Raw genomic sequence first — 24,974 nt, 5'->3', positions numbered from 1 at the left:
TCCTCGCACGCTTGATTTTTTGGTTATTTCTGCTCGTGTTTGAGTTAGACAAATTTGTGTTTGGTAAGAAAATTCACCACCCTCTTTGTTAAATGGAAGTGAGGGTTGGTGCGTCAGGAACCATAAAAACATTAATCGAATGCATTGGGGGTGCAGATCTTACGGAGGTTGTTAGTGGTAAAACATGGGGGGGGGGAAATAGGATGAAGAATGAATGGATGGTGAGTGAAAGGGAATTGATTGCAGATGTAAGTGAACAGTATGAAAGAAGTCCTATGAGATGGATTAATCATCTAGAGAGAATGGATGGGATATAAATTACCATATGTCAAATATATGAAGGAAGTCAAATGGGAAGGGGAAATCCAAGCAGGGTTGATAAGATCTTCGCAGAGTCAAGAAATTTATAAAATAAAAGGCACTATACCAGGTAGATCTCACCTTACAACCTCAATTGAGCCCGAATTTTTGGTTGTAAGTCATATGTCGAGTCACCAGGTGACTGGACTCAATTTTAAACAAGTCACCGTGTGACCAACTTGAAAGCAGAACTGTGAGGCAGACAAATTCCTCAAAGAACAATTTATTGGATACATCATATTGGCACAACTGGTGAAAGCCAACTCTGAAAGTTCCCTCAGCTTTCACTTGATTAAAAAGTAAAAGTTTCCCCTTTCTCCCAAGTCACTGGTCACGCTGTCCAATCAAGGTGCTGGCTGGTTGCCTAGTTACTTCACTCCTCCTCTGGTCAGCCACCTGTCAGAACTTCCTTGGTTCCCACAGGAAAACTTTATTGTTTTGGATACAAAACCCCATCTAGCTATCCCACCCCCCACCCCCCGCTCCCTGCCCCTTCTTCTGCTTTTTGGCAACTCTGAAGCCTCCAGGATGGCCTCACTCAGGTTCACTTCAGGGTTGACATCTTTGTCACCCAAGTCATGGTTGTCCCAAAGGTGCTTTTCAAAAGGCAACTGGACTTTCTGTGTTTTTCTTTGAAGGTGTTTTGCTTCTCATCCAAGAAGCGTCTTCAGAACGGAAGATGCTGCTTGGATGAGAAGCGAAAGGTCTTCTAGAGGAAAGTCCAGTTGCCTTTTGAAAAAGCACCTCCCTCTACTTCTTCCCTCAGTAAAAAACCTGGGCACGGTAGCGATGGAGGTATCCTGTGCCAATCCTCAACTCTGGCCAACTCATTTGTGAGAAGCTAGAAAGTTGACAAGTGTGTTGGCAGAATACGAGATGCTCCAGGTCTATTCCTTGATGAAATATTACAAGCTGAATAAATAAGATACACCGTGAGACTTTGTAGCCGGAGATGAGGGTTGGGAGGGAAGAGAGTGGGTGGTTTTGTTTTAAATACTCCCATTGACAGTCAGTTAACCTTTACGTTACCTAAATGAAAACTGCACAAACCTGAAATTTTTGCTGACGGGTTGCCTAGAAACGGGCAGTTGGTTACTAGAAGACAATGGATTCTCTGCTACGGATAGCACTATTAGAAATAGAGTCGGTTAACAGCATTCCGTCTCGTGCAATTATCAGTTTTGCACCTACGCACACCTTTCCGTTCTTGCTCCACTGGCAGCTTTCTCCTGTGCACAGTTCTCAAAGCTAAATGCTTGGGCAAACACTGACATGTCCTCTTAGATATCTTGATGGATTTGTGCACCACGGAAGAAAGTTGGATAAGAGCATTGGTCGAATTGTATTTAAAAATCAGATACCGAATGAGGAGGACTGAGAAAATAAGAAGGGAGGGGTTAGGTAAAGGTAAAAGGTTTCCCTTGGATATATGTGCTAGTTGTTCCTGACTCTAGGGGGCGGTGCTCATCTCTGTTTCAAAGCCGAAGAGCCAGCACTGTCCGAAGACATCTCCGTGGTCATGTGGCCGGCATGACTAAATGCCAAAGGTGCACGGAATGCTGTTCCCTTCCCACCAAAGGTGGTCCCTATTTTTCTACTTGCATTTTTTACATGCTTTCGAACTGCTAGGTTGGCAGAAGCTGGGACAAGTAATGGGAGCTCACCCCGTTACACGGCACTAGGGATTTGAACTGCTGGACCTTTCAATCGACAAGCTCAGCGTCTTAGCCACTGAACCACCACGTCCCTTTAAGGGAGGTGTTAGAGAACTCTAAAATTAGCAAAAATAGGAGGAGATCTGGAGAAGTTGAAGAGGGAAACTCCTCCCCCCCCTCCATAAAGCCAGTTCTTGAAATTCCAACATTCCCATCCAGGAAGTTTTCAGCAATTGCACTTTCTTGTTTTTCCTTGAAGATGTTCCGCTTCTCATCCAATCCAAGAAGCTTCTTTGGCTCTGATAAGAATCTCCTTCAGCTTCTTGGATGAGAAGTGAAACGTCTTCAAAGAAAAGCAAAGAAAGTCCAGTTGCCTCTTGAAAAAGCACCTTTGGGTATTCCAGGCAAAGTACAGACAAGAATCTGATCTACTAAGTCAAATTGACACCCAATACGAGTCAATGGTTACAAGGGGAGGCTGGACTTAGCCTCATGTTGAAGTGTAGCGACTCCAAACTGATAATGTGTTTGACCCCACCCTCAGGCTCAGCCGGGTTATCTCCTACAGCAGGGATCTCCAAACTTTGCAACTTTAAGATTTGTGGTGTGGTCTTACTAAGGCTTTATAGAATGGTATTAGTACCTCCTTTGATCTTGTATCCCTCTGTTAATGAAATTTAGGATTGCATTGGCTTTTTTGGCTGCCGCTGCACACTGTTAGCTCATATTTAATTGGTTGATCATATTTAATTGGTTAAGATGGGGGTGATGACCCTGATACCTTCCCCTTTTTTTTCCAGTTACCATTTTGATTTGCTTTATTCTTCAATATTCTTCAATATTCTTGAACGGTTCAAATGGCATTAATCACACTATTATTCCAATAGGAACAGATAGCATAGAGCTGCCCTCAACTTCCACGCATCTGACTTCAATGCCCATTTGGATGGTTGTATCGTAGCTCTACAATTTATCAACGTATTTTTCCTACCTGTCTAAGCCGGGCATTTTCTGAAACAGCTTTTGTGCCTATTTACTCTTCGGAAATCATTTTCTGGCCTGTTTTTAAAATGCACCCTTTTACGGGAGACTGCTAAAAATAATTCCCAGCTCCACCCCACATATCTTAACCAGCTCAGGATTTGACATTTTGCCTGAATTCATTTGCATTTCATTTCTACATATTTCTGCTTCATAGGTGGAATGTAAGAAAGCACAACCTAAAGAAGTGATGTTTCCACCAGGGACACGAGGAAGAGCTCGCGGATTACCATATACTATGGATGCTTTTATGCTTGGCATGGGAATGTTGGGTAAGTTTGCACGAGAATGAATAATTGACTAGAATTTCAGCGTTCTTGCGATGCTTACAATAGCTGAGCCATTTAACTGCTCTTATTCTTACATTCCTCTTTTTATTACATTGTAAGCCACCCAGAATCGCTTTGGATAGTGAGATGGACGGCACATACATTTAATAAATAAACATAAATAAATAAAAGGTCCTATTTAGTGCTTTGTCACCGGATTATCAAATTCCTAGGTTCAGAATTTACCTGACTTAAACAGGCTGCCACACCCAACGTCTGTGCGGGCTGGGCCCATGTTACCTCTGGAATATCAGAATTAGCATTTTAATGGGTATTTCCAGGAGGTTGTTCTCCCCACATTCATTAAAAAAAATAAATTTATGGTTCAAAATCCTCCTTTTCTCCTTTTTCTTTTTCAGGGTAGGGAGGGGAGAATGAAGCCACAGATTCTTCAAGGTATCTTTGACAGTTTAGCGGAGATAATTAAAAATCTTTGTGGCTTTAAATGGCACAAAAGCTGGAAGAGGCCTGGGGAGCAGCTTAATAGCATGGGTTGTGGCAATAATTAGAAGTTCCAAGGAGAAAAGATGGTATTTGAGCCGAGACCATTGTGTCCAGAAAAATACTAATTAAACAGGATAAATTGTATTTAATAGTGAAAATCTATTTGTGTGATAGATCATTCTCAGTTATAATTGGCTCTCATTTGCTTTTGCTTAGGGTTTTTTTTTTCTGACATTACCTAAGAACTGCTTGGAGTCTATGTAAAAAGTATCTGTGCAGGTATGCCTGTGGGTACCTGAGAGTAGGGGGACAGACAGGTAAATCAGTGGAAAAGGATGTCAGGAAGCTCTTTATACCCTGTTAACATTTTTTCCCCCAGTTCCCCAGAAATGATGTTTTACTTTTCCACCTAACCCCTCTTTACTTTGTATTAGCAAGTTCATATTTCAGTCCTTCTTTGATCTACACCTAGTGCGGGACCAATAAAGGAGGATCAGGGTTGAGATGTGGAGTCCTTGGTTGAGATGTGGAGTCCCTGTGCTGGTTGTTTTCTTACATTTCCTTATCCAAATTAGATAACATCATCCATGCACTAGTTTGGATAAGGAAACGTCTACATGAAAACAACCAAGTTCAGACAACACCCAGGACTCCTTACCTCACACAGAAGTTATAGCCAACACAATGAGTCAGAATAACAGAGTTGGAAGGGACCTTGGAGGTCTTCTAGTCCAACCCCCTGCTCAGGCAGGAAACCCTATACCTGTGATGGCGAACCTATGGCACGCGTGCCACAGGTGGCACGCATAGCCATATCAGTGGGCACGCGAGCTCAGCTCCGGCACGCATTTGCGCGCTGGCCAGCTGATTTTCGGGCCTTCTGGGCCCACCAGAGGTAGGGAAACAAGCTGTTTCCTGCCTCCGGAGGGCCTGGGGGGGGGAAGGCCCGTTTTTCTCTCTCACCTGGCTCCAGAGCCTTTCTTGGAGTCTGGGGAGGGCAAAAATGGCCTTCCCCACCCCCCCAGAAGTCCTGAAAACAGCCCATTTGCCAGCTTCCAGTCCCACCGTTTTCACCCTCCCCAGACTCCTAGAGAGGCTCTGGAGGCTGGGGACAGCAAAAAACGGGCCTTTCGGTCCCACTGGAAGTTGGCAAACGGGCCGTTTCTGGCTTCTGGAGGGCCTCCAGAGGGGTGGAGAAGGCCGTTTTCGCCCTCCCCAGACTCCTAGAAAGGCTCTGAAGCCAGGTGAGAGAGAAAAACGGGCCTACCAGGTCATCGCGTGCCAGGAGTGGGAGGAGTGGGGGGGGTCGCATGTGCGGGGGCGGGGCGCATAGAATTATGGGTGTGGGCACGCGTGCATGACCCCCCCCAACCCCCAACCCCTCCTGGCATGCAATGGCAAAAAGGTTAGTCATCACTGCCCTATACCATTTCAGACAAATGGTTGCCCAGTCTCTTCTTAAAAACCTCCCACAACTTCTGGAGGCAAGTCATTTCACTGATTAATTGTTCTCGCTGTGAGAAAATTCCTCCTTAGTCCTAGGTTGGATCTTTCCTTGATGAGTTTCCATCCGTTGCTTCTTGTCCTGCCTTCAGGTTCAGTCAAGAGGGCTTCTCTCCAAGTGTCTCCTCTTTCTTTTGGTCGCCCATCTGTCTCCAAATATAGGTGCCTTTCCTCCTGGTGAGGTTCTGTGTCACGTGTGCTGTGGAGACATAGAGCAGGAAAATCACCCACCAAGAAACATTTCCATCCGACTGCTGAGGTTCTCTACTGTTCTTATTGGCAGAAACATTGAAAATTTTCTTTTGAGAGTCAGGACTCGCCCCTGATCATTGGAAAAGTTTGAGCCAGAGATAATGCCTATTGTGCTTAAGATAACTCTTGCTTTTATATGAGATGCTGAAAGTGTGGAGTATGGAAACCGCAGACCGAAGCCACCTTCGGCTCAATGGAATTGTGGGCTTTGGCAAGTCTCCTTCGATCACACGGGTGCTTGTTAGTGCACGTAGGGTGCACAGCTTCATTAAGAGATCCAAATTGGTTTTGTTGCACTGGTTTTTGCAGGGTGACTCCTAATGTGAACTTATTAATTTTAAATCAGCCTGATTTGCTCTGAATGAGTGATTGATTCATGATGAAGGCCAGATGCTTAATTATCTGCTCCAGCTCTTTCCTGGACCCATCGGCCTCTCTCCGAGCCCCTAGCATTATTGTGGTGGCATCACGAAGGCAGCCAAGTTGCAGGCAGCGGAAAAACTCCGAGCGTGCCAGGTCCTTCATCCGCAAGTTGTCCCCATTGCTTCTCCCAAGTCAGCCTCAAGGTCGATGGCTGTCAGCAAATTCTTAGCAGCGCAATCAAAATCTTCCTTTGCTAACTTGTCAACTGCACAGCGGTGAAATTCCACCCCTGAACGGAAGAAGGGTGTAATTAACTCATCAAGCAAAATTAGCATAGGGAGGGCCACGATGTGGCTTGAGAGCCAGGATCTTAGAGACCTTTAGTCATGTGATGCCGTTCCATGGGCTTTGAGTGTGCAACCAGAGGAGGAAACCAAAATGGGCTTGCCAATCACGGAGTATCTGGAGGTAACTGGGCAGAGGGGGAATAAGAAAGGCTTACGGGTTTCGGTTGGTCAGTGAGGAATCCTGAAACTTAGCTGATCTGGAAAGTCGAAGCTTTTCCGATGATTTTTCCCCAAGAAATTATGCCCCCCCTCCCCCATTCCACAGTTTGGCAAGTTTGATGTCAGGCTCCAAAAATCAAGAAGGACACACAGAGACTTCTAAGCCATTTCCTTTATTCTTCCCCTCCCCTCCTTCCACGTTCTTTCCTTCCCCTTCCCTTTCCTTTGCTCCCCTCCTCCTCTTCCACTTTCTTTCCCTTCCCTTCTTCCACTTTCCTTCCTTCCCTCCCTTCCCCTTCCCTCCCCTTCATCCACTTTCTTTCCCTTTCCTTCTCTTCTTCCACTTTCCTCCCATCCCCTTCCCTTCTTTACTTTCACTTTCCTCCCATTTCCTTCAATCCCCTTCTTCTACTTCCCTTCTCTTCTCCCAGTTCCCTCCCCTCCCCTTCTTCCACTTTTCTTCCCTTTCCTCCCCTCCTCTTCCATTTTTTCCCTTCTCTTCTTCCATTTCCCTCCCCTTCCCTCCCCTTCTCCCTCCACTTCTTCCCCTTCCCTTCTTCCACTTTCCTCCTGTCCCCTCCCTGTCCCCCTCCTCTTCCTCCATTTTCTTTCCCTTCCCTTCTCTTCTTCCACTTTTCTCCCCTCCCATCTCCTCCTCCCACTTTATTTTCCTTCCCCTCTCTTCTTCCACTTTCCTCCCCTCCCCTTCCTTTCCCTCCACTTCTTTCCTTCCCGTCTCTTCTTCCATTTTCCTCCCCCCCTTCCTTTTCCTTCCTTTCCCTTCCCTTCCCCTTAAATTAGAGGTTCCCAACTCCTGGTCCATGGACCGGCACCCGGCCGAGGCATGCCAGAAACCGAGCCACGCAAACAAGCGAAGCCCCATCCATGGGATGCAGGCAGCATGCAAAGTGGTCTGCAGAAAAACCTACCTCCCTCCACGGATCCAGTCCCTGGTGCCCAACAAGTTTTTTTGGGTGGGGCTTAAATGGCTATATTTGAAGCTTTGAACTCCCTTCCCTCCCATGCTACAAACCCGCCCCCCTCTGTTGGTAAAATTTATATCTCCAGACCACTGAAATGCTACCTGATGCGAATGTCTCATTTCAAGAAATCTGTCCCTGACTTTTTAATATTACTGTGGGAGCCAGACCCCAGCTGTGCATTAGTGCACACGTTCCATCTCGATGGGGTTGCATTCATGCATAAAAGACATTTGTGTCCTTCAAAGAAAAGTTGCTCTTCTAGAGGAGATGGCCCTTGCCGGAGAAAGCGAAGGAAAAGTGAGCCTAACACCACGAGTAACACAAGAGAGCCATTAGGAAGCATCGGAGGAACCTGAAACACAGGTTCGATATTGTTTCTAGTTGCCATTTTTCTCACGCAGGACAGGTAAAGATAGTTTCAGCAAAAAGCTACATGCTGTCAAAAAGGGATTCTCTCCGATCCCCCACCCATCTTCCTTCTTTAATCCTAATTCCAGTGCTTGGGGGAAGAGAGATTTAGGCCAGTACAATCAGTCTAAAGCCATTCATAATATTTACACAGTGAGGAAAGTGTGTTCTTGAGGTCTTCCCAAAATCTTGCTAGATAAGCCTGCTCCCAGCTGGATATGAGAGAGGCAATGAATTGGGATATCTTCCTAATCCTGCTGTCAGGGTTCCAAGGAACACCCCCAACGAAATAAAGCTCTGAGGCCTGAGGTTCCTCAAAGTTCCAATTTATTAGAGATGTCATGTTGGCACATCTGGGAAAACCCGAATCTGAAAGCTTCCAGGTTTTCCACACCCAGCTGACAGTTCACAGCCCTGCCCCACACCCACAAGTTCATCACATTGTCCAATCTTCACGCTCAACTGGATACAATCTTCAGGCAGTCTCCATCAGACACAGGCAAAAGTCCTTGAATATGGAATGTTGTTATGACTAACTTTCTACTGCTCCAACAACCACTCCCTCCCAACTTCCCCAGCTAAAATATGTGGCAGTTAAGAAGCAAAAAAGAAAATTGTCTTCCAAAACTGACACCTGCAGTGTCCTTGTCTGGAGCTGAGAGACCGTTGGACCATTCTTCCTACACCCAAAAATTCCTCAGACTTTGTCATTAGTGTCAGAGCGAATCAGATACTGGCCTAGATGTAATCTAGAGGGATTTGCTGCAGGGGTGGTATTCACTTACCTTCACTACCGGTTTGCAAATGTGAGCGTGCGCTTGCACAGGGCCTTCCGCACATGCGCAGGGCCTTCCACGCATGTGCAGGGCCTTCCGTGCATGCACAGAGCCTCCAAAAAGTGCATTAATGGGACGTGATGACATCCGGACGGGTTGGGCAGAGCCTCCCACAGCCACCGCTAGCGATTCTCCCAAACCGGATAGGACCGGCTGAATACCACTACTGATTTGCTGGCTTAATCAGTTTGCATGATGTATTCATCCCCGGGTTTACTTATTTTTTTGGTGAGCAATGCTCACCATCATACCATACAGGTAGTCTTCGAGTTATGGCCACAATTGAGCTCAGCATTTCTCTTGCTAAGCGAGACAGTCTTTAAGCGAGTTTTGTCCAGTGGTGAAATCTAAAATTTGTTACTACCGGTTCTGTGGGCGTGGCTTGGTGGGGGGGTGTAATGTGACTGGGTGGGCGTGGCCAATTTTTTTTTTTTACTTTTAAAACCATTTTTTACATGTAAAACCATGTAAAAAATGCTTTCAAAAGGCTCTGACGATCCCAGCTAAGTTGCCTGATCGTCAGAGGGTTTTTAAAAAACCCTCTGCCGATCAGGCAACTCAGCTGGGATCATCAGAGCTTGGCTCGTCAGAGGCATTTAAAAGAAAAAAGCCTCTGATGATCGCTCGGCTCAGCTGGGCATAGGGGGCGGGGGCAGGAATTTTTGCTACCGGTTCTCCGAACTGCCCGCCACCATCGCTGCCTGCTCGCCCGAGCCAGTCTGAACCGGGAGCATTTCACCCCTGGTTTTGCCCCATTTTGCGACCTTCCTTGGCCCAGTTGTTAAGTAAACCTGCAGTTGTTAAGTTAGTAAGACGGTTGTTCAGTGAATCTGTTGACTTTGCTTATCAGATGGTCGCAAAAAGTGACCACATGATCCCGGGATACGGCAACCATTATAAATATGAATATACTAAACTTATGAATTTTGATCATGTGTCTATGGGGATGCTGCAACGGTCGTTAACTGTGAAAAATGGTCATAAGTCATTTTTTTCAATTGCCATTGTAACTTCAGTCACCAAACAAATGGTTACAAATTGAAGACTACCTGCATTGTCTGGGTGAGTAAAGGAACAAAGATTCTGCTTATGAGGTTAAATCCCCAAATTTTGAAAACATCCTCCTTCTCCATCTTCTTCTCCTTTCCATCTCTCCTTCACCATCTCCTCTAAGCAACCACAAGTCCCAGAATCTCCATCCTGGGGGCCCATCCGTAAGCTTCTGCTTCAGTATTAATACATTTAAATTGTTCTTTTGTTAACACATGTTCTTGTTTCAAACAACACGTTGGACTACGAAGTAAGGAAATGCCTTGGATTTGCATAACATATTATAACAGTAACAATAGTAGCAACCGCCCTACCTCCACTCTCAAAGGACTAATGAAACTGCATGTTTCATGAAACCTTGCCTATTGTGCATTGCATTTTTAATTGGCCTAATAATGAAAAGTATCATGCAAATATGGACGTTGTGTTAATGGACCATGGACTGGCTCGAGGTTTGACAAAATCCTCTCTAGCGGCGCCCGATCCTATGTCCTAGTCTCCATGTCACGACATCAGATCAAGATAGCAAGAAGTACTTATGTTCATGGTCAGGTATCTTCGATGTTAGCCTTGGAGCAAATACAGAAATAGAAATCTTGCAAACTGCAAGGTGAGTTTCTCCTCTTCGTTTATAGAACCAGACAGGTCTTTTTGAATGATTTGAAATGCTTCTTGTCATCTGGGCAAAATTGCCTTCGGATAAGCCACCACCTTCTGCCAACCTAGCAGTTGGAAAGCAGGTAAAAAACGCAAGTAGAAAAATAGGAACCACCTTTGGTGGGAAGGTAACAGCGTTCCGTGCGCCTTTGGCATTTAGTCATGCCGGCCACATGACCAGGGAGATGTCTTTGGATAGTGCTGGCTCTTCGGCTTTGAAACGGAGATGAGCACCACCCCCTAGAGTCAGGAACGACTAGCACATATGTGCGAGGGGAACCTTTACCTTTACTTTTAAGCAGGGGTGAAATCCAGCAGGCTCCGACAGGTTCTGGAGAACCAGCAGCGGAAATTTTGAAATTTTGAGAACTGGCAAATACCACCTCTGGCTGGTCCCAAAGTGGGGTGGGAATGGAGATTTTGCAGTATCCTTCCCCTGGAGTAGGGTGGAAATGGAGATTTTGCAGTATCCTTCCCCTGCCATGCCCACCAAGCCACGTCATGCCCACCGAACCAGTAGTAAAAAAATTTGGATTTCACCACTGCCTTTAAGCCACCAATAGATTTGCTTTCTACCTCTTGATAGTTTCTCTGCTCTGTCTTCCATTCCTTCCCAGTCTCTCCCATCCTCCTATGATAAAGTCACTGGCAAAACAAGGTACTGGCTGGCGAATTTTGGAAGCTGAAGTCTACACATCTTAAACGCGACAAGTTTGAAAAACACGGACTCAGGGCAATCTGAATCTGGTAACCCTTGAGGGCATTCCAGGTCCACTAGGGCCACCTAAGTTACGCAATTCAGGTCACCTGCAGATGGAGTTGTGGTTTACAGCTGCCGCAATTCTTAGCCTTAGCCTTGTAGGAAAAGATCCGAATCCAACCACTAGTAACCGAGAGTCTTTGGAACTGTAGTTTTAGCTTGGCACCTCTGTCACTAATAAGCCTGGGAAAAGCGTGGTGAAGAAGTTGCTGTTGTGAAAAGCATGTCTGATGTAGATACGAAGTTCTCTCTTCAAGGGAGGTAATCCAGGCAGAGCCTTGATTTCTCAGTTTAGTGACAAGAGATAATTACTGCAAGATTGATCATTTGCCAGAAGTACTGAAGCAAATAAATTGCTCAGTGCCCATCGCCCGGGCGAGAATGGGGGCTAAATGGGAAATGGCGGATGGGCTGGCCGGCCCATAATTTGGCTTGATGAAGCATCCACACGGGCACGATGTTAATGTGCTATTGATATTCAGCCAGCCAATTTTCCCCCCATTGCAGATCAGGCTCTGACTCGTTAGAGCAGAGCTGGGCACTGCAGCGGCAAATGAAGAGGAAAATTGAAGTAATGTTGTATTATAAATTTATGATTTCATCTGCCTGACCTCGAGAAATGTTCTGTGATGGGATATATGGATGAGAACTACGACCCAGTCAGCTGTATATTTGGTCTTTGTTGTTGGAGGTGGGGAGTGAAGGACCATAGCAGAGGTGGGGAGGGGACACAGGTGTCCTTATTTGTGCTCACTGATCCCAGTAGATTGGTTTCGAGCTTCTGTTTCCCTTGTGATGTGAAAGGGCAAGAAATTCTGTGGCTTACCTTGGCACCGAGCGTGCCTTTGTTTGAGTTGGCTAAAGCGAGCCTTCCCTAATCTGGTGGCTTTTATTGATTGATTATGGATGCCTTGATGCCACATCAGTCATCCGCCTTGAATGAATACATGGCATTACAATCATTATCAAATTATCAGAATGGTCGGATATGTCAAATAATAAATACAAACCGCGTAACCTCCTAGTGCAAACCTGTTGGATTGCACGCTCACACCCCTCTGAATTCTCAGCCAGCCCATTTGGAGGGCAAATGGTTGCAAAAGTGATGTTTAACCTTTAACTATTCTGGTGAGAATTGCAGAAATTGAGCCAAGCTTCATTCATAGTGATGAAATCCAGGCACTTTCTTGTCAGCATGATGGAAGTGGATTGCTTTTGGGGTCTTCCTGGACAGTTCCTCTGACTTCTTAGTGTAACCTAATGGCCCAGAATTGCCATGTTGTCTCAAATCCACTTACCATCCAAGATTAATCTTTCTAACCTTCAAAGATCAGAACCTGAGAGCCAGGTTCTGCCTGCTGATGAGATGTGGAAATTATATCTCAACACTTGAAGGGCATCAGGATCACTGAGACTGAGACTCCTTCAAGGTCAGAGCCCCCATTACTAATAGGCCTGTCACCTGGGCTGCAGTATTCCAGATAAGCACAAGAGAGAAGCAGAGAGCTAGCATTGTCATTATCTTCTTGCTGCCATCTAGTGGTTCTATTGATTATTGCAACTGAGATATAATGCCCTTCTTGTAATCTATGGGGGAATGACCTTGAGAGACAGGAGGAAGCACCACAGCTAGTCTGATATGTGAAATAGAATAGAATAACAGTTGGAAGGGACCTTAGAAGTCTTCTAGTCCAACCTCATTGCTTAGGGAGGAAACCCTACACCACTTCAGACAAATTGTTATCCAACATCTTCTTAAAAACTTCCAGTGTTGGATCATTCACAACTTCTGGAGGCAAGTTGTTCCACTGATTAATTGTTCTAACTGTCAGGAAATTTCTCCTTAGTTCTAAGTTGTTTCTCTCTTTGATTAGTTTCCACCCATTGCTTCTTGTCCTACCCTCAGGTGCTTTGGAGAATAGTTTGACTCCCTCTTCTTTGTGGCAACCCCTTAGATATTGGAACGCTCCTATCATGTCTCCCCTAGTCCTTCTTTTCATACCCAGTTCCTGCAACCATTCTTTATATGTTTTAGCCTCCAGTCCCCTAATCACCTTTGTTGCTCTTCTCTGCACTCTTTCTAGAGTCTCCACATCCTTTTTACATCGTGGTGACCAAAACTGAATGCAGTATTCCAAGTGTGGCCTTACCAAGGCATTATAAAGTGGTATTAACACTTCACGTGATCTTGATTTTATTCCTCTGTTTATGCAGCCTAGAACTGTGTTGGCTTTTTTGGCAGCTGCTGCACACGGCTGGTTCATATTTTAATGGTTGTCCACTAGGACTCCAAGATCCCTCTCACAGTTACTACTGTTGAGCGAGGTACCACCTATACTGTACCTTTGCATTTTGTTTTTCTTGCCTAAATGTAGAACCTTACTTTTTTTCACCATTGAATTTCATTTTGTTAGATAGCTTAGATGTTCAAGCCTGTCAAGATCCTTCTGTATCTTGAGCCTATCTTCTGGAGTGTTGGCTATCTAAGTCCAAAGGCAGGATGGGAGTGGAGAAAGCATCTCAGAAGGGACCCTCCCTAGTTTCAGAAGAGTTGAAAATAAGGGAGGGGAGACGTGTTTTCAGACTTGCAAGATTCTATTTCAATAACCTTACAGTAAAGGTAGTGTTATGATGTGGGGTTAGTGTTTCTTGTTTGGACCACTTCAAAAGGCCAACACTTCTACTCAAGAAAGAAATACGGTTTTATTTTTTCTTTTGGAATACTCAGACAAAAATAACTTTTGTTGTCTTCTAAAACCCAAACAAAGCAACAGTGGGGTTTTTTTTCATCAGCAGCAGCATACAAAAACGAACAAGGCATATCCAGAGAAATTTGGAGCCTAGAAGATTTAAGTAGAAACTTGCTTGCCGACAAGACTATTTTTGGAACCGAGTTGGCTGTGCTTTATCTCTTTCCTGTTGAAATGACTGTTCTCTTACATGATGCATTTATTCATTGTTGGAAGAGACCCACTCAAAAGACAATGTGACAAACTCATCCCATTGACGCTGAAGTGAGCCTTTATTTAAAAGCAAAATATAAGCGAGTGACATTTCATTGTGGAAGTGTCAATCACGGGCTGACCTGCTCCCTTAGTCAGAAACACGTTAATCAATCCCGTTGTTTGAAGCGAAACAGTTTGCAAAACTTACTTCTGACTGATCCAATGAATTTCTGACAGTTTATTTGCAGAAAAATGCATATTAAAGAGACCACCACATGTTTGCATGCATTTAAAGCTATAAAGCCGTGTTTTGGCCACCCTTGTTTTGTTTTCCGTGCTAAGTTCCGTCCCTTCATAATTAGTAATCAAAATTCATCCAAGCATTTAATGTTCCATCTTTAAATGATGATTAATAGCAAACAATATGGACGTCTAAATCTCATCTGAAAGGGAAGGGACACGTTATGTTGGCAAAATAATTGAGCATGTTGCCGGGCTGCGCAGGAGCTTTGTAAAAATGAACACAATTGCGGGGATGAATCCTTGGAGAAAGAATAAATAGTGTATTAGGCAATTGAGGGCTGAGAGCTTGATGCAGGTTAAAATCAATAGATTTTAAAACTTGTTCCGTAATAGAAGCAAGGTTTCTGTATTCCTCTTAAAAGAGATGCTTTACGCTAGGCTACGGTAGGTGTTCCTGCACTTTTTGTGGGCTACTTTTTTTGGGTGCCTGAATGGAATTAATAAATGAAATTAATTAATTTAAAAGTGTAATGCCCTGAATTGGCCAAGGCAATGAACCCTAAAGTGGGTTACCACTGTGTCTCTGTGTGATTTAGTGCTCTGCCTCGTGTCTTCCCATTCAGCCTCTGTTGGGGATCAATACTTCACTATTGAGTGAGATTGAATTACCTAATAATTGAATAACCATTCCTTTGCAGAACTTAATCAGAATTGCCAACTCACAAAGGAGACTGCCCATTTCACCCAGTCATGACTCACTACTGGGCCCCTTTCCCTTCCAGGAAGGCAGCTTACCTGCCCTGCTGCTGGACTCAAGCATATAGAGATAGAATAGAATAGAATAGAATAGAATAGAATAGAATAGAATAGAATAGAATAGAATAGAATAGAATAGAATAGAATAGAATAGAATAGAATAGAATAGAATAGAATAGAAAATGGTTATCCAACATCTTCTTAAAAATTTCCAGTGTTGGAGCATTCACAACTTCTGGAGGCAAGTTGTTCCACTGATTAATTGTTCTAACGGTCAGGAAATTTCTCCTTAGTTCTAAATTGCTTCTCTCCTTAATTAGTTTCCACCCGTTGCACCCGTTCCACTGATCTTGTTGACTTCTCCGTGAAAAGTATTTGCAATCATTTTGTTGAACCTTAGTATCCTACGCAGAATTAAAATCCCTCCGTCTTCCCAGCTCCTTCAACTTGCTGCTTCTGACTTTTGGATGTGTTAACAGTTGTCCTTCAGACTCTGAGGATGAAGCATCACTAGTACCTTAATCTCCAACTGTCAATAGTTCTGAAGCAAAGTACATTTGTTGTAAGCTCTCCAAATGTCAAAGCAAACCTGTGTTATGTGCTTATCCTTTAGTGGTTGGCATTTACTCTTCCCAGCTGAGAAAAGTAGGCAAGAGTCCTTGGCTCTGAGTTACTGGGGTGCATTTTAATTATGAATAGCAGGGATGGAGAGAAAGGGGGAAGTGATCAAGAAATGATACTAATCTCTAGATCTCTTGTTATTTTTCTGTGCTCAGGGGTAAATGAAACCCAAGTTGCATTAAACGTGCTAGCACCCTGTTTCATCTGCAATAATATTTGGACCTTAGATGTCACATTCATCTTTGTGGTTTGCACAAGATACCTCTGTTTAGACTTTCTTATGAGATCATCGTACTGTACTTAACATTTAATCAGCATTGGTGTGATGCACACAGGAAAAAAAATCTTCTAATGCTTTGCACAAAAATCAAATTTCTTCTCTGTCTTTGGTGTAATTATTTGCATGTGGAATAAGAATCTGGGTTTAAATTAATTGGTTAATTCCTCTTTCTCAAACGCTTGTCTATTCAAGGTTACCCAAATTTTGTTGCAACCTATGGCCGAGGATATCCTGGATTTGCCCCCAGTTACAGTTATCAATTTCCAGGTATGTGAAACTTTCATGCATATAACGACAAGAATAAATTAAGGTGGTCGTTCTGAAGTCACCTTCCTTGGGAACAAACTCATCTGAATGATGTGACACTTGTGCAGGGAGTGGGGGGGATGTCCCTGCTTAGGACTGTCTTATAAAACTAGGATGAGTAAGAAAACATTTTTTAAAAAATTGTGTGATAAGCCCCGTGCATTCTTAGATAAGGTACAAAAAGCTTTCTTTCTGATGCCATTTTCTACTGAGAATGGAGGAGGAAAATATATCTTGCTTCTTAATTGCTGCTGGCTATTTGAAAACAGCATTCTTTTTAAACAACAATGACAACCACTGCCTCAACGGGTAGCACAGGCACTGTCAACATTGTGTATTTCCTGCACTGAGTCCATGTATGCTATTAGGCAACCAACTCTCCAGCACATTTGCGAGAGATCAGACATCGACACAATACTTTTCCCTTATTTATTTCTCCTTCCCTTTGAGTCTGTTTTGTACAGCTGTCAAATCTCCTGCATTTAGTCTCTCTGTTCCCTCTAAGTTTACCGTTGGTAGTTCATCACTTGGAGAACTCCTGAGGTTTTGAAGTGTTAGGCTAGCTGGCTCTTAAACGTCTCCTCCTGACAATAATGAGCATCCTCTTCTGCTCCAGCTCTGCCATTATCAACAGGCAACCATTGAAACCAAAAGCCCTAAGGAGTTCTTCATGCCAGCAACCCCTCAAGCTTAAAAAGGAGATGCCAAGAAGAGTTCAGAGGGTGGTACTTACTTGTGGGTTTTCATCTCACCTTAAGATTCTGGGAAGGCCAGTTTGGTGGATTAACTGCTTACTTAGTGCCTGCCTGCAAACCACAGCTAGAAAAAGGTGGCAACATTTTATTCATTAAAATTTGAATATGTATCAGATATTAAAGTTGATTAATGTGTACCACAGGTGTGAGTTTAAGCCATCTTGCCCTTCAAACTCTAGTTATAAACAAAAGACATGATGGGGGGAAACACTTTGCTCAGGTTATTTAAGAAATCCGTGAACGATTGTCTTCGTTTTAAACAAAAATCAAGAAGCTTTCCTTGTGGCAAGGCAGAGGATGTGAATTTTTTCCCCCTGTTTCAGTTAGGCAGGCTCTGAAAATTGCTCTTTCTAAATGCCTTTGCAAAGCATTTTATTTAGGTAGGCAGTTAATATTAATTAAGTCCTCTAGTTTAACATAATTATTGGATGCTGTTATTTTATGATGCTGTTTGAATTGTAAAACACTTAGATGCATATACTGTATGATGGGGAATGAGAGAGAAAGAGAAAAAGATGAACAGAAAATAATATTGAACCTTACGGCAAAAATACTGGGATTCAGGGAGGTACCATTTTAAAGATCTAAACATAAGCTTTTCCCAGCCATTGGAGATTATGGGAACTGCATTCTAACGTATTTGGAGGGTGCTAGGTTAGAGAAGATTGAGTTAAGATTATCCATACTCTCACGGGGTCTCAAATCCCCACATGGAGAAACAAATATACCAGTTTGTCAGTTCGTGAATTCTATCAAAGTGAGGAGAATGTTTCACAGATTTCTAGTTTATTCTTTCAGAGAGGCTTTTTGCCAGGTTCTGAAAAGTATTCAGCCGATCGAAAGAGAATGGACACATTCACAAATGTTTTAAGTATCGCTATCCCTTTCATCCCCTTGCTTGCTGAAACACTGAGAGCTCAATCTGTGACTAGACACCTGTCTGCTAACAAGCGGCAGTGGGAGGACAGTTTTTAATCTGAAAATAAGTGGCACTGAAAGGAGGTATTCATCCCCTCTCGCTTTTGAACATTTGGGATTCTGGCTTGCTAGTTCTGAAAGTTGACAGATCAGAGAGGCTACATAGGTTGGCCTTTCCTACCAGCCATTAATATAGGGACAAGAGTTGATAATTCTTATAGCCTTTTCCTCACCGTCCCATATTGAGTTAACACTTTCTTACCTGGCCCACTTTGATTTAAAAGAGAAGAAGGCGCTGTTCTTTGGGGCATCATGTTGTTCTCTGTAGCAGGGGTCTCCAACCTTGGCAACTTTAAGCCTGGAGGACTTCAACTCCCAGAATTCCCCAGCCAGCAAAGCTGACTGGGGAATTCTGGGAGTTGAAGTCCACCAGGCTTAAAATTGCCAAGGTTGGAGACCCCTGCTCTGTAGTATGATCAGTGCTTAGAATGAGCATCGTCTGAATGTCAGCATTCATATGTGTACATTTCTAGACATGGACAGGAAATGAGACGTATCTGCACTTCCACTAAACCATTTTGGAGATTGGGTACATTTGTATAGTTCATATTTTTAAACAGCATGTCCGGATGCTAATTCAAAGGGAGTCCTCATATTTATTTCTGACCAACCTCCTGGTTTCTCTACAGTAGGACCAGTGGGATGTATGCAATCAAAAGTCTTCCCCATCACCAGTTTTTCTTAAAGATTATTAGGAATGTAAATCTGATGCATGAAATATTAAGTGGAAGGATGCCTTCGCAACCTCTTCACTACCCAGTGCTGGTCTAATTTATACAGTATATCCCTCTCTGAAACAGGGCTATATCACAGCTGTACATTAAACTGGTTATTTGTTTATTTAAATATTTTAGCCCACCTTGGATTGCAGAACTCAGATTGGAGCACAGACAATAAAAACAATTTCAGCCTGATGATTCTAAAGATAGGGAGCAGGTTCTAATTAAATTAACTGGAAAAAAATTAACCAATTTTGTTTTGCCTTGGAAATTGCTTTGTCAGTCATTAACCTTCCCAGACAAAATTTGAACTGGGCATTAGGGGCAAACCTTGCTAACTAGGATGAAACTGAACATATGTAATAGATGTATTTCAACTCTGAATGCTTCTAAAAAGAGTCCAGTTTTTAAAAGAAAATGAATTAATTTTTGTTTTGTTTTGTTTTGTTTTGTTTTGTTTTGTTTTGTTTTGTTTTGTTTTGTTTTGTTTTGTTTTGTTTTGTTTTGTTTTGTTTTGTTTTGTTTTGTTTTGTTTTGTTTTGTTTTGTTACAAACTCCTAGATGCTTCTCTCTTGATCTCAGATAGAATCCCAGATTTGTTTTGCTGAGAATAAATACTCATTTGAACCAGGCTGTGGGACAAAAATCAAACGGTGGACAAGAGCAGTTTAACTGCCTTGGACACAGTCATACTCACATATCACGACAAAACTGAGATCAAGTTTTTCACATTTTCCTAGCAAATTGGGAGGAGGGATTGAATGGCTACAGTCTCTCAGTCCACTCCAAGTTGGTCCAGTGAGCATATTTTCATCTCATTCTAATTCTCTGAAGCCATATGGGAATATCAGCATTAGCCAGCCAAAATTTATCTTTGGGGGTATCAGGAGTATTTGTTTAAAGCTAACAAGTTACACTCCTTCATGTACACATGCATGCATAACTGTCCACCCTGCCTGGCACTAGCAGCTTTACATATTTACCTACATATCAAGATATGGGCTGCAAGAAGCACTCGTCTTACGACTGTAATTGATCCCAGAATTTTGTTCATAAGTTGTGCCGGTCATTAAATGGGTTGCAACATGACCACACTTAATTTTATTACCCTTATTTGTAGGGGTTATTAAGCAAACACAGCTATCGTTAAACAAGCATGGTTTAACAGATTAACAGAGTTGGAAGGGACCTTATAGGTCATCTAGTCCAACCCAACGCTCAAGCAGGAGACCCTAGACCATTTCTGACAAATGGCAGTCCAATCTTTTCTTGAAAGCCTCCAGTGATGAAGCTCCCACAACTTCCGAAGGCAACTTCTGTTCCATTGGTTGATTGTTCTCCCTGTCAGAAAGTTCCTCCTCATTTCTAGGTTGAATCTCTCCTTGATCAGTTTCCATTCATTATTCCTTGTCTGGCCTTCAGGTGCTTTGGAAAATAGCTTGATCCCTCCAAATGCAATCACGTGACTTGGGGGGGGCAGAGCTCTGGGGAGGTCTGTCATAGCTTCAAATGGTCACTAAGTGACTGATCGTTAAGCAAGGGCTACCTGTACTTTGATCAGATAGACGACATCATGATCTTAACCAATCCTTGTATGTCTTAAAATAAATATAGATGCAATACACTTGCATTACATTAAAGTTTTATTGGCTCTGTTTGATAACTAATGTACTCAAATTGGTAAGCAGCAGCATTATGGGAGCTGTTTACTTTTTCTCTGATCAGGATTTTAGTGTATCTCAAAACTGTTGCATATTTTATACTAGCAGAAGCACAAACAATATCACTAAGGTTCACTTTGATTTTCAAGATTGTAACCCTGTTATGGGGGTTGTAATCCACAGCTGGTGGTTTGGTTGCAGTGGAGCATGGATTGTGAAATTGAAGCACTTACTAAAGAAAGGTTGACCTATAATTCTATGAAGGCCAATTAGAAATTTGTATTTTGTGTTAGTTAATGTGGCCAATCCTTTGCTTGGTTTACGCATGCTATTTGCTCCTATCCAGGCAAGATGGGATGGAATGGAATGGAATGGAATGGAATGGAATGGAATGGAATGGAATAGAATAGAATAGAATAGAATAGAATAGAATAGAATAGAATAGAATAGAATAGAATAGAATAGAATAGAATAGAATATCAGAGTTGGAAGGGACTTTGGAGGTCTTCTAGTCCAACCCCCTGCTTAGGCAGGAAACCCTACTCTACTTAAGACAAATGGTTATCCAACATCTTAAAAACTTCCAGTGTTAGAGCATTCGCAACTTCTGCAGGCAAGTTGTTCCACTGATTAGTTGTTCTAACTGTCAGGAAATTTCTCCTTAGTTCTAAGTTGCTTCTAAGATGGGCGGCAAATAAATACATTGATTAAATAAATAATCAGGGGGGAAAAGAACCCAGCCAAACAAAATAACAGGGAAGTTTCCAAGCAGTAAAACTACAGCAACAACTAGAATAGGTTTTAGCAGCAAACGGTGAGATTCTGCCACCATCCTTTTTCCTTGGGAGGTGCTGTTTACACAGAGGTTTTATCTACCGTTCATATGTACTACCACAGATCTCTCTTTCAAGAGACTTCCCATAATCTGTTCTTCTAGGCAATACCCTTTGGGTTCCTGACCCCTTGTGTGCAGCTTGCAAACTTCTAAAAAAAACCAATTATACAATTTTATATAACATTTTCTGTGATTTGTGGGCGGCAAGGAAGTAAAAGAAAATAAAAACCAACGTGATAACAGTGAAGCTGCTGCTCCAAAATTCAAAATATTATTTTTAAATAATAATAATAATAATATTTACACCAGCCTCCCAGATTTTGCACACTCTTGCTGAAGGACATCTTGGCACCTTTTACAAACCACTTGCCACGGGAAATGTCCATTTCTAGTGCAAAACAGACCAGGAGGAGTGAACAGCCAGCTTAGAGGTGGGGAAAACGCTAGAGGCTTATTCTTTCCCTTAGAGTGCCCCCCCCTCCCAAATTGATCTTCCACTGAAGAAAGCAGATGGCAGGCAGAGAAGGAGCAGAGCTGGAGTAAAACACACAAGATTTTTCTGTCTGTATGTAGTTGGATCTCTGCATATCAGGGGCTTTTCTGATATCTTCAGCCTCTTAGCCAAGAAGAAGGGTTTTTCTTGGTCATGGGTCAGCTGCAATGGGGTGCCTTCCAACAGCTCTAAACTGATAGCCACAGGCCCATCTGTTGACAGATGTTACGACAAAGGGGAACGATGGAAGAGCCGTCTGAATCCAATCCAGCCTGAATTCGGTCAATCCAAGCCCCGGAGAAGTAAATTGGGGTTACTCAGAAAGAATGATTGCAGGGTTATACTTTTCTATCTATAAACCTAAGCTCGGAATTGATTAGGATGTGGCTTTCCTTAACCCTCATTACTGTGTGTCAGAAGCCTTCATTACAGCACAGGCCCTGTGTCAGTTCCTATTATAGCACAGATGTGTTACACGTCCTAAATATAGTATGTTTCTGGGCTAAAATAGGACGGCTCAACCAGATTTCCCCAAGGAAATAATAACCTCCCGTATATTAAAATAGTGACACGTTCTGCCATTTCATTCCCTTTGCAAACGGCCCGTTTTTGCTATTGTTTTGAAATTTAAATAGAGGCAGGCTTGGCTAACTCCTTTTGTTCCATAGAGGACATTCCCTTTTCGCTCATTTGCTTTGTAAGCAAATAAAATGCCACTTGGCACTGTATGGAAATGTGATATTTACTTCTCTCAGGTGAAACAATACCACGATCCAGCTGTTCCATTATGTGTCTTTTCAATATTTGGGAAATAGGGATGGTGGTGGGTTGTGGGTTTTTTTAAATTTTTTGTTTTGTTTTGTTTTGTTTTAAAAACTGCTGCCATTTGGGCTTCTTTTATGATTTCTCTTGCCAGGCCATGTTTGTTTAACTGTTTGTGTTGATGTCAAGCTTGGACTTTTCTGGGGGTACAGAACCAATCAAATTTTGAAGTGGGTTCCTTTACTGGTAACTTAGGACAGCGTTCCCCTTTGTAGGGTTCTTGGCTGTTGTGAAGACTTGTTGGGAGCCAGGGAGAAGATCTTGGAGAAGGCATGCAGAAAGCGAAAGGACTATAGGCACCGAAAAAGCATTTTTTGGGCAGGAGGTGGGAAAGTATTAGAAAGATATTCAGATTGAGTGCCCCTGACTCCCTAATGGGCAGACTTAGATGATTCCGTTACTAACATATCTCAATAAAGTAGAGTTCTTGTGATCCTGTGATGTCCATTTCATGGGTTGGTCTAAACCAGTGGGGTCAAGCTCACGTCGTCACCGCAGTGCCACATGACGTATCGGGATTTTTTTTCCCCTTCACTAAACCGGTCGTGGGCATGGCCATTGCGTGATGCATCCAGCCTACGGGCCGGGAGTTTGATAGCCCTGGTCTAAACAAATAGAGTTAGCAAAGCAGGAAACAAGGCCCTGTGCTGTTATTCATCACAACTGGTTGGAGCACTTATTCAATTGGGGCTGATCTTGAGAACAACGAATAGGGTGGACCAAGCTAATATTGGATAGAGGACCAGGCGTAATATATAAAAAAAATTATCTTCTCACCCTTATGGGTAGTCTATGTCTTCCTCAGTCTTGGGTCCTTTACCAGAGGCCTGGGAGTTTGAGGGTTCTGCACAGGATCTTAACTGTCCCTACTGATATATGTATATATATGATTGTGTGTGTATATGTGTGTACATGTGTGTACATATTGCACTTCTCTTCATGTTCACATAGTCACACTTCAGCTTAAGGAAGTTTATACTTTTTATTTCTATTCTGACATGACCAGTGGTCCAGAGTTTCAGCCTTCTGAACAGAGCTGAGTAATGGAACTCTATTGCAATTACCGTGTTTCCCTGAAAATAAGACCTCCTCTGAAAATAAGACCTCCCCCGAAAATAAACCCTCTCCAGAAAATAAGACCTCCCTGAAAATATTTAAATACATGCGCAGCTGGTCCCCGCCATTTCCTCTGGTTAGAGTTAGGGAGACAGAGCTGGAAATCAGGTAAGACGGCAAGAGGAGCCCCGTCTTGCTTCAAACGCCCCAAAATAATAAGACCTCCCCGAAAATAAGGCCAAGCACTTATTTCAGGGTTCAAAAAATAGAAGACAGGGTCTTATTTTCGGGGAAACACGGTACACAGAAAAGGCACAAGGTCCTGATCTGGGCAAATACTGTATGATATGGCTCTTGGCTATTTAAGGAACAAGCATCCATGTAGTCACAGGGATTTAGCTTGGCTCAAGAGGAAACTTTATTTTTCATTTGTTCTCTAGTCCTTCACACACCTCACTATAAGACAAGAAGGACTTGATACATAGACTTCTGTCATCAGATTAGGCTTCAGGACTAAAAAGTAGCAAAACAAGATTTCCAATCCCTTCCTCCCTGCCACCAGGATTAGTTTATCCATTAGACACAGTTCCCAGGGCCCATGACTTTTTTCCCCATTTTTTATCAGAATAAAAATGAAATAGAAATTCTTTATTTTTCATGCCTTTTGATAAATATTTATTTCCATAGTCTTTTCATAGAAAACAGGCAAATGGGCATAGAGTTGGAACATCAAATCAAGGATTTTATTTATAATTTTAGGCATAGCAATAAATATAAAATTTAGTAATTTTGAAGATATGTCATAGGTATTATGATTAATTGGAAACAACTGATTATTACAAAATAATACTTATATAATTTGCTATTCACTGTTTCTCTGTAAAAAAAATATAAAAAGTATTGAAACTTATGAAATATAATTTTAATGCTATTTTTATTTTTGGGAGGGGCCCACAAATCCTATAAAACTCAGTGGTGTTAAAATGATGAACTGAATATTGTGATGTCACAACACAGACCCTGCCCTTTACATGCTAGCCAGTAGCATTATGACATAAGTACACAAGAAGCAGTGTTTCCATCTCAACACACATTTCCTCACCTGGGATTGCCCAGGTTGGACCCACGGATATTTTGCCTGTTTTGACTAATGCTTTGTGGTGGATTGTTTTCACTTATGGTTTCATGGCTTGAAATGTAAACTACATTAACAACCCTTCTTCCAGAAATTACCTTTTACATGTACAGTAAGTAAATAATACCTTGTGTAATTTGTGTTACAATTCATTGAAATAATTATAAAGAGCTCAACTCTCTGTAATACCCAGGGAAACTGGTTAAGGTGTCCTTGAAGAGT

The 24,974-nt window shown here is 42.6% G+C and overlaps 1 protein-coding gene across 6 annotated transcripts in view; it reads left to right on the top strand.

Moving 5' to 3' along the window:
• MSI2 (musashi RNA binding protein 2) overlaps window positions 1-24,974 on the top strand; it is a 648,294-nt gene that overhangs the window by 544,251 nt on the left and 79,069 nt on the right. For all 6 annotated transcript variants that reach the window (XM_070932033.1, XM_070932032.1, XM_070932030.1 and 3 more), the window contains exons 9-10: window positions 3,214-3,328; window positions 16,185-16,259. In XM_070932033.1, the coding sequence (XP_070788134.1) occupies window positions 3,214-3,328; window positions 16,185-16,259 (190 nt within the window). The remainder of the gene's footprint in view (window positions 1-3,213; window positions 3,329-16,184; window positions 16,260-24,974) is intronic.

Source organism: Pituophis catenifer, unplaced genomic scaffold (assembly GCF_029215685.1).
Source record: "Pituophis catenifer annectens isolate HBS135680 unplaced genomic scaffold, rPitCat1.0.hap2 SCAF_1, whole genome shotgun sequence".
NCBI lineage: Eukaryota > Metazoa > Chordata > Lepidosauria > Squamata > Colubridae > Pituophis > Pituophis catenifer.
The sequence above is the reverse complement of the archived record's forward strand: the minus strand, read 5'-3'. Positions and strand labels throughout refer to the sequence as shown.